The sequence below is a fragment of the Vicia villosa genome, linkage group LG1 (genome assembly GCF_029867415.1).
Source record: "Vicia villosa cultivar HV-30 ecotype Madison, WI linkage group LG1, Vvil1.0, whole genome shotgun sequence".
Classification (NCBI taxonomy): domain Eukaryota; kingdom Viridiplantae; phylum Streptophyta; class Magnoliopsida; order Fabales; family Fabaceae; genus Vicia; species Vicia villosa.
Genome location: NC_081180.1, coordinates 39,475,971 through 39,486,815, shown reverse-complemented (window position 1 = coordinate 39,486,815; position 10,845 = coordinate 39,475,971). Strand labels below are relative to the sequence as shown.

The 10,845-nt window shown below is 34.5% G+C and overlaps 1 protein-coding gene across 1 annotated transcript; it reads left to right on the top strand.

Moving 5' to 3' along the window:
* The first annotated feature begins 3,143 nt into the window (after positions 1–3,143).
* LOC131634861 (probable serine/threonine-protein phosphatase 2A regulatory subunit B'' subunit TON2) lies at positions 3,144–9,643 on the top strand. The gene is made up of 11 exons (XM_058905489.1): positions 3,144–3,532; positions 3,739–3,830; positions 3,925–3,987; positions 4,080–4,178; positions 4,840–4,998; positions 5,184–5,255; positions 5,729–5,861; positions 6,908–7,048; positions 7,633–7,734; positions 7,982–8,174; positions 9,174–9,643. The coding sequence occupies exons 1-11, from the start codon at positions 3,397–3,399 to the stop codon at positions 9,409–9,411; spliced, it is 1,428 nt and encodes a 475-aa protein (XP_058761472.1). The 5' UTR covers positions 3,144–3,396; the 3' UTR covers positions 9,412–9,643.
* The last annotated feature ends 1,202 nt before the right edge of the window (positions 9,644–10,845 follow it).

Sequence of the window (10,845 nt, the reverse complement as noted above, 5' to 3'; positions counted from 1 at the left end):
AATGAAAGAGGAGGAAAATCGGAAAGAGACTTAAGTGCAAAGCATAGTTGGAGAGGTATCCGAAACGGGAGCTTGAGGATTAATGTGGTAACAAAACTCGTCGCGTCATGTGAATGCCAAATCCACTGTTTCTTGATCAATACAGACGGATATCTCACGTATGAACACCGTGTGCTTTGAAGGTCATTAACTTTTGTAATTGTCGCTTGAGGTCAAGCAACGGTTTAAGTTTGGGGGAGTTTGATCAGTGGTTTTCACACATATATTTTCCGTTGTTTTTAAGTATTTTTAAGTTATATTATTTAGTGTTTTATTTTATTATTCTACATTTTATGCTTTGGTTGTGTATTTTACTGTTTGCAGGCTCAAAAGAATAAATCGAGACAAATCAATGCGAAAAAGTACAAAAAGAGGAGTTTCGAAGGAAGTGAAAAATCATGCAACATGAGGTCTGACACGACCACCTGTGTCACCTTAAACTGGCCGTGTTAGGATGAAGCGTGACAAAGAAAATTCAACAGAGATGAAAGTCAGAGGGCTGACACAGCCCGTGTTAGCAAGTGTGAGATATGGAAATTTTCAGCATGTTTCTCATCGTGACATGCGTGTAGTATTTTGATCATAACTAGAGCTTCGTAACTCCGATTGACGCGGTTCCGGTGGCAAAATTTCGCTAACGAAAAGGGCTACAACTTTGATGAAGAACTCAAAGCCAAAATATGAAGTTATGGGCTGACACGGGCCGTGTTACCTGACACGGGCACCCGTGTCAGGAGGCCTGGGAGAAAAAAATAAATTTTAAGATGACAGAAGTCTGACACGGGTGCCCGTGTTGGCTGACACGGCCCGTGTCAGCATGTGACGCTGATTTTATGATTTTTTCATATTTTTTCCATGGGTTAAGCTGTGGGGGCATTTTGGGTACTTCCAACCAACCTAAGTGAGTATGCACTATATAGAAGAGTTTTTATGATGAAAAAGGGGACTTTTTGACCGAGAGAAGATACAAGATTGAAGATTGGAGAAAACAAGGGTTTGGGAGAGAAGAAGGTTTTCATGAACGGAAGCGATTGAAGATCAACTTTCATCTCAATTCTTGTAATGTCTCCATTTTATATTTTGTTTTCTTTGAACAATATGAGTAACTAAACCCTAATGCTAGGGGGTGTCCCTGATTTGACTCTGTAATGATTTTGAATTCCTGAGTTCATCAATAGATTTGTTTTCTTATTTAATTTAATTGTACAAGGTTTTTATGCTTTCTTTGTCGGACCAACAAGATTGATTTACGGTTAACAACCAGCTGGACAGCGGTTGTTAAGGTTTTTGTACGATTAGACTATAGTAGATATCACCTAGGACTAGGGATACCCTATAGTTACCGGTTAACTCTTGATAACATAAAGGCTTGATTTCATCATAATTCTCTAAGGACTTAGGATTTAGGATGAATGTTCAAAGGTTTTCCCACTAAGGACTTAGGGGAAAATAATCTAAAGGGCGGTAATTAAAGATTATGAACTTGTTGAAGAGATCTAAATCCAAGGTTATTACAGGAACAATCACACACTTTACCCTAGCATAATACTCATATTTGTCAAAAAGCCAATTTACTTTTCTGCTTAATTTAATTATTTTTAGTCACAATTTGCAAACAAAACTCCAAATATAGTTTTTTGTTTAATTGAACCATTATTTAAACTCGATATTAACGTGCAGTCCTTGAGATCGACATTCGGGGAATTTCCCTATTATTACTACAGAGGCAAAATAGTACACTTGCTATTTTACCGATCACCCGTCAAGGAGAAAAACTAGTTACTCATTGTCATGGTAGCTTGATACAGAAGAGAAAAATAATTATGAATGAGCATCAACATTGATGCGTATCCAGCTTTGATTCTTCAAGTTTCACTCTTCCCCTGTTGTTACTTTCTCTCTAAGTCTCTGGTAAAATGTCAAGTAAAAATGGAATAATCTTCTTTTTCTGACTGAGGTCTTTATATAGAGTTCTGTCCTATTATATCACCTAGCGAACTATAGCCTCGCCTGACGAGCAACGTTTCTTCACCATGAAGTGTTTGCCACATCATCCTATAAATCGCATTGTCTCGCCTGGCTAGCCTCCTTGCCGCTACCTCGCCATACGAGAATACTGAAGTTGAAACTTTCTGCATGGCCTCGCCTAATGCTCCCTGATGACTTTGCTGGGCAAGAAAGGTCGTTTGGTGTTCGCCTGGTGACTAAGTTGATTTTTCTTTCTGGAAACATTATGTTTCTTGTCGCTTGTTGCTCGCTGTAGGCTTGCTGGGCGAGATGTCGCTTGGATCTCGCTGGAAGCTCGCTAGGCAAGGTTAGTTGTATTCTACTTCATGATGTGAGTGACCAAATCTTCCAAGGAGCAAAAATACATACACAAAAATAATGGAATCACCAATAAAATGTTCAACACACTTCATATCCTATCATAATCCTAATCTTATCAATAATTATACCAAGTCAATAAGTCCCCATATTTTGACACTTATTAAATCCTTTAAGCAAACTCCATCTTATTCGTCGGAAGTAGGTTCTTCTGTGTTTCTCCTCAAGGTTGACGTCTCTTTTCTTTTCTTCTTTCAAAGATTTCATTTGAAGATACTTCTTCTTCATGGTGTTTTATACATGAGTTTCATTATGTTGAATTTTCTAAAGATCATTCAACTACTAAATATTCTTTTAAATAAAACTTGGAGTTATTTGATTGGAACTACATGTTACTTTCATTTAGGCTATGTTTGGATACAATAAAAAGAACGGAGCGGAATGGAGCGGAGCGTGATGGAATAGAGCGGAATGAAGTGGAATGAAATGAATACGTCTTTCCATTGTTTGAATAATTCATGATGGAATAGAGTAATTTTTTCATTCCATCCAAATGGAGGGTACAAAAAATGGTGGAAAGTGATAGAATGAGATGGAATGCATTCCACCCGATATCACTCCATCCCATCGGTTTTTAATCGATCCAAAGGATGGAACGAAAACTTATTCAATTTCATTCCGATCCATTCCATCTTATTCCATCAATCCAAACATTCCATTAAAAATGTAATTTAGGAGATCAATTTAGTTTTTCTTTAATTAACTTAAAATTCAGATGAAAAACGTACCAACTTGATTAGGACATGTTTGTTTAGGTTGGTGCAAATCGTTTCAGTAGAAAGAAGAAAGTACAGTGGAAAAGATTCACCGGTTGCTTATTAGGGCCAGCGGTCGATCAGATCCGATCACACATTTCATCCAACCTTCCATACCTCACACATCTCTCATGCTCAAACAAATTTGAAATTCCTAATTTCGTTCACGGGTTTCGGTTAGGGTTAGGGTTTCGTTTACAATTTCACTTCACCAGCCATGTACAGCGACGGCGAAACTCACGACGCTCCTCAGAGCCAGAGGAAAATCCCTCCCGCATCGTCCATGTTGTGGGTCCGCAACCTCCGCCGTTTCATAGGATCTGGTGCCGGTCTCGGATCCGAAGCTCTAATGGGTTCGTATTCATATAACGTACATTATTGTTATCATTATTAATTATTATGAATATTTAATTACTTCATTTCTGCTAGTGTTAGGTTGAATTGCTTCAATTGTATTTGTAGTATTTACTAGGAAAACTCATTGATGCTATGCTATCTCAAACCCTAGAAATTCCTATGTATTTCATTATTTATTAGTTTATTTGACTTCAATTTGCAGAGCTTGAAACAAAAAGAATTTTGCTTGACATTTTTAAAGAAAAGCAGAAGAAAAGCGCGGAAGCTGGTACGATTCCCAGTTTCTACAAGAAGGTATGTCAAAACAACACTTGTTCATTCTGATTTTATGGAAAACTTATCTATCTATATGCTATTTCTAATATTGAAACGTTTCATCTTCTTATAGAAACCGGAAGAGGGATCAATCAGTCATAGAGTCCAGAGATTGGCGAAGTATCGTTTCTTGAAGGTACTATTTTCTGGCTTACCTTTTTGTTGGTCATATGTGCTAGACAGTGGATAATTTTTCTCAATTGGTGACATTTCTAGTACATTTAACAGAAACAATCAGATCTTCTTCTGAATGCTGATGATTTGGATGCAATGTGGGTGTGCTTAAGAGAAAATTGTGTGATCGATGATGCAACTGGTGCAGAAAAGGTCTGTCACTATCACATATGCCTGCTTCTTCTTATTTCTAAGTTTCATAATATCTATAACTGGATTTTTTATTATTCTAAGTTTGACAAATCTTTGAAATACACCACAATTCACGGGAGCTTGACAGGCTTAACCAACTCCCTGGTTTTAATAAAAGGAACACCTAAACTCTTGCATTCGTGCAAGCTTTATGGGCTGATACGTCACATCCTCAATAACAATCCCCAATCCATGCTACTAGATTGTAATTCTTTAATCGGTATCAAATCCTTGGATACCATTAAATAGATCAGAGGCTCGTTCTATTTAGACATAATTGACTTGTGCTCTATTTATACTTTAACTGAATTCCAATATGAATTTTCGCAGAGACGTATTTTGTTTCAGAGCAATGATGTCAACAATACTCCTTCATGAATGCTTATTTTGTTTATCAAGATAAAATATTTCCTGTTAAATGGGAGACATAAGTTTATATGTTCATCTAAGTAAAAACACAACTTTGCTAAGATTTCTACCTTGCTCATCTAAAAATTTACTGCAAGTTTGTTTATGATGTATAATTTATTTTATTGGACTGCTACTTGGCTTCTTTGCGTTTGCACCTGAACTCTATTCTTGATGCAGTCCTTATGGGTATACTTTAACTTGTTTCTTACAGATGAATTATGAAGATTTTTGCCACATTGCCTCTGTATGTACTGAACAAATAGGTCCTAAATGCCGACGATTCTTTAGTCCTTCTAACTTCATGAAGTTTGAAAAAGATGAGCAAGGAAGAATTGCCATTCTACCATTTTACCTTTACGTGATGCGTACGGTAGGTCATTTCTAACTTGTACTATTTTATTGGTGTTTTTGTTTAATTCTCATGGATACTTTACTACATATGTGGCTCTGTTTTATTTCTTCATTCAAATTTATTTTCTCCTTGTTTATTCGTACCTTGAGCTTGATGAAAGTATCAAATATTTATGAAGGTATCTAATGATTATGGTTGTTCAGGTTTCACTTACACAGGCAAGAATTGATATGAGTGAGCTTGATGAGGATTCTGATGGTTTCCTTCAGCCACATGTATGGATTCTTATCTCTGTTAGGCTTTCAATTGTTAGAAATTGAATGAATTGAACTATTTGTTAGAAATCTCATTTATTCAAATTATTAACTTTTTGTTATCCACATATATTTTTAGAAAAATAGTTGCTCTCGTAAACATGTATTTCCATTCATAGCAATGTTTCATCCAGCCAACTATCTATGTGGATTGGTATCTCCTCCTTGTATTATATAGTATTTATTAACGTTTATTCTCAACCATCTTCTTATACCAATTTTTTAATTATGATAATTTGACCTTTATTATGTCGGCATGCTTATAGTTCTTGGTTAGCGAGTTAATTCCTTTTTGAGCCCTTAATCTTTTCATAAATCTAACATTTGGAGTGGTTTATTTGCTGTGCTTTGAAGATGGGAAACAAGTTACAATTCCACAGTTTCTTGGATAAAAAGATTAGGTTAACCTGAAATGTTACCAATTTGTTTTTCAGGAAATGGAAGCCTATATACGAGGTCTTATACCCAATTTGGCACAGTTACATGAAATCCTCCCAGGCTTTGTTCCAATGTATTGTCGTATTGCTGCACACAAGTTCTTTTTCTTTTGTGATCCTCATCGACGAGGTTTGCATGACTGATATCTTTTAGATTCTAGGTGCTATTTTATAGTCATATTATCTTTTATTTGGAATTTTTTATTGCTAATAAAATATATTTTCTTTAATTTAAAATAATTCAATCGAAATTTAATATGATCCAAATTGAAGCTTTTGAATAAAAGCTCTTGATGCATAGAATCTTGTACCAATATATTGTCAAAGTTGAGCACCATAAAACATGTTAAAAATAGCACATGCTTGTTTATTGTTATTGAATCTTATGTTACTGATGTTTGTGATGCTACTCTGTTTGTTCCTTATTACTTATTCGTCTTTCTTGGGACAATTTTTAATTTTAATTGACATAAGCTATGTAGACTTGCATATTACAAATTAGTTTATTAAGTTACAACTTAGAGTCGTGAAGGACTTGCATCTGAAGGGTATGAACATTAGATTTCTATTCTGATTATTTCCTTTCATGCTTACTCGATTATATATTGCGTTGCAAATGATTTACAACTAACTAGGCTTTGAGTAGCACATATGAATATGGCTCTTTTATTTAAGAGGTGGAAATGAAAAATTACTTTGGTGGCTCGAGCTTGACTTAGTAGGAAGGGCAGTTAATGATGTTATTTAATCATTGCGCTAGCTTGAGAAAATAATGTCTGAGTTATAGACTTATAGATTAAGGATATGTTTGGATTGATGAAATACGATGGAATAGAGCGGAATGTAATGTAATGGAATAAGTTTATGCTCCATCCTATTCCATCACTAACCACCATTTTCTTACACTTTGATTTGGGCAGAATGGAAACATGGTTTTGTTTCGTCTTGAAATATCCAAACAATGGAATGGAACCTATAGTCCGCTCCATTCCATTCCACTCCTTTCCGTTCTGCCCCATTCGTTTTAAAATATCCAAACATAGCCTAACTAGATATATTTTATATGTTTGCCGTGCATGTGTACATTTTTGCCTCAATTAATTACAGCTAAATCAACATATGTTCATCTATCTAGTATTATCAAAGTCTACATAATTATTCTTTTTTACTTTTCAGGAAAAGCTTGCATCAAGAAGGTGCTGCTTAGCAATTGTCTTCAGGAATTAATGGAGCTTCACCAGGAAAGTGAAGAAGAAGTAACAGACACAGAACAAGCCGAAAACTGGTTCTCTTTGACTTCTACTCAACGTATATGTGGTGGGTATCTTACAGTGGTTGAGATTTCAGGATTTATTTACCTCCAGCTTGATGGTAGTATTAATATTAGTCTGAGGAATTATTCTTATTTAAATGATACAAAACATATTTTGTCTCTTAACAAAGAGCAAGATGGCTAATCCCCATAGTGAATCTGCAACTAATTGATTGTTAAGTAGAGTTTAGTGAACCCTTGGCTTATTGGTATTTAAAATTCTGTAATCAGTAATTATTATTGAAACATATCATTATCATCCATAGATCACATGTCAACGCTGGAATCAACCAAATATAAGCAGAGAGTTGGTAGAATAAAAAGGCAAAAAAGATATCAGAAGAATGAATTGGAGTGTTTAGGGCCTCGAATGTCCATGTCACACTTGTTTATTTTTTCAATCAGATTATTGTAAATCTGTTTACACTTCACACCATTGCAATTATCCCACTGGTTAGAGAAGTTGCCGTGATACTATGGGTTCTCCTTTTCTTTCTGTATTTGCTGGTCCTGTCTCTACCAATTTACTGTTAAATTCCACAATGATTTGAAGTTCTAATGTTGTGTTAATGTGTCCATTTTTCTGCAGACATGTTTCTTGCTCTTGATAAAGATTCAAATGGATCATTGAGCAAGCAAGAGCTGCGAGAATATGCAGACGGGACCCTAACTGAGATTTTTATCGAGAGAGGTAGAAACTATTACCATTCTTCACTTCTGGGGTAAATTTTTGTTGAGTAATTACCAATAATAGGCAGCCATGGTTACTGTTGTTGTCTGCTCTTTCTTTTTGTGTTTACTATTGTTTTTCACTGCTAGATTGCAAACATATTTCAAGCTAGAGTAGCAACACACACTATCACCGTCATTTATAGTTTGATACATCTCCTTGCCTCTCCATAATTAAAGAATTAAATAAATAAATGCTCTTCCTGTAGTGTACGATGAACATATTCGCCGTGGAAAGGGTGGTGGTGGAAATGTCCGGGAGATGGATTTTGATAGTTTCTTGGACTTTGTTCTGGCTTTAGAAAACAAAGACACTCCAGAAGGCTTAACATACTTGTTTCGTTGCCTTGATCTTCAAGGCAGGGGTTACCTTACTACTGCGGATATTCACTCTCTTTTCAGGTAAACTGTCATGCTGTTGGTACTCATCTTTTTTCTATTTACCTGCATTATCGCATTAGTCTTTGCTTTCTAGAAAATTATTGAATTTTACTATGACTAATGGAAGAATATAGAAGGGGAGCATCCATATGCTGAGATGTTGCCTGATACAATCTTCCTATAGAAAAAATCTGTTGTTTCCTGCTTGTAGTGCTTGAGCATGGCCTGCAAGTCTCCAAATAAACAGTGACAAAATTAGTTAGATTAAAAGATGGGGAGACTATGAAACTGTGAGTGACTCATCACATAAGTTATAGTTTGTTTGATGGTATCTGTTAAGAAAGGGCCTAACTCAACCCTACAAAACCGGTTTGTAGGGTGACGATTGCCTCCATTTATAAAGACATGTTCAAACCAAATATTGTCCGATGTGGGACTCTTAACAGTATCTACTAGGATAACCGTAGTAATTCTGCAACAACCTTTGTCAGATCGCACAACCCTTGTACTGGCGACACATCATTCAGATTTTCGCCCCATCAACTTTTGATGGCAGGATAATGGCCTAACATGGTGGCGACAGGTGGTGAAGAATTAGGGTTCAATTATGGAGAAGGGAGCCTGAGAAACGGCTATCACATCCAAGGAAAGTAGCAGACATGTAAATTGTCCAATCTTAACTTAGGGATTTAGTGACTATAAATAACAATACCGGGCCCATTGAGGCTGAGAGGGAATGAGTACAATTTAGATCACTTAACAAGGATCCATTGGAGGGCTAGTCTGGTATCAGCAGCCACTGTAATTTCAGCTCCAATTGTGTATATTTAAGTTGTAGTTAAAAAGCTCGCAATTGAACCGTAGGTGGACCTTGGGTTCGGTCGATCAGTCCACCTCTAGTGTGGGATGCTTGGAATTTTCCATGTCCCTTAACTGGCAATGTTGTTATTTAATTTAATATTACTACTTTTACTTCTCTATTCTCACATAAGGTTTTATTGTTACAAACAAACAAAACAGAGACGTACATCATAAATGGATTGAGGGTGGCAACTATGAACTTTGCATTGAGGATGTACGAGATGAAATCTGGGATATGGTTAAGCCAGGAGATCCTCTCAAGATAACATTGGCTGATCTATTAGGCTGCAAACAGGGTGGAACTGTAGCCAGCATGCTTATAGATGTGCGTGGTTTCTGGGCTCATGACAACAGAGAAAATCTTCTACAGGAAGAAGAAGAACCTGAAGAAGAATGAATAGCTCTGATTCGGTTCACGCAAACAGAGAGCATCTGCTGCCTTAAATTTATTGTATTTCAACCTAGGATTCTCACATGATGTTGTAACCCTCATTAGATGTGGAATTAGTCGTGTTCATCTAAATATTAACTGTAAAAACATCGTAAGTAGTGTATCTAGTGAGAACTTGTACCTCTTATTGTACCAAAATGCTTTTGTTATGATTGAATATAAACTAGTATTATTGGCTTGTATGGTGTCCCATATTTTCTCAGTTTGTCTATTAACTCAAACTCACTGTTGAATATAAATTGACTTAAAGATTTTAAAATATGTGATAACAATGGGTTGTAAAATATGTGATAACAATGAGTTAAACTCGTAGAGTTTAAAATAAAACACTCTATTATATAAAATTTGAAATATTTTTGTTAAAAAACATATCTAAATAAGATTTTGTTTTCGTAATTTACATTTTATTGAGGTTGACTTGAAATTTTATGAATGCTTGTATCTTTTAATCTAAATTTTTGTGAAAAATTGAACTCTTGGAAATTAAAATTGGAGTATGAGTTTATTTTAAATAAATGAATATATAGATCAATCATTTAAATAAAAAATGATTCTGATTTAATTTTGGGAGAAACTTTTGAATATTTAGATCAATCATTTAATTAAAAAATTATTCTGATTTAAATTTGGGAGCGAAGCTTTTGAATATTTAGATCAATCATTTAATTAAAAAATTATTCTGATTTAAATTTCGGAGAGAAGCTTTTGTTTCTATCCTGATAATGAATTGTATTTGATTAACAGTGTTTTAAATAATATTTTTTTATTTTTAAATTATTTTTATAAAAACTGTGTGTGCAAAAGAGTAGAAGTTATTTTTATAAATTAAAAGATTAATTTTAATATTGAATAACATAAATATTTATTATTAAAAATTAAACATAATCAAAATTATATAATTTTTTAAAGACATGTTAAAAAATATATATTTTTGTCCATTTATTTTATCTCATTTAAAAAATTAGTCATTTTATTTTAAATTCAAATAGTTTTTGTCTCATTTCTCACCTTTTTACGTTAAAAGTTGATGATTTATTCTTAATGACACGTAACATATTTTTGACTTAATTCAAATTTTTTGGACACATCACCGATTTTAATGGTGGCAAAAAGACATGTCTGTCTTGTTTAGATCCGTTCTATAAAAGTCCGAAAAAAATAAGATAGAGCAGAACTGATATACTCGAGATTGCGTGTCTAAAATTTTAGTCGTCATGCACTAAAAGTGAAGGCAAAATGGATCAATAGACCGAATTCGTTTTATCACTCCTAATCAATTTTAAATGCAAAAATAATAAATAGGAGACAGAAAATGTGAATTTGAAATAGACTAATTACCCAAGGAGTTAAAATAGCTACCAAAATTGTAATTAACAATTA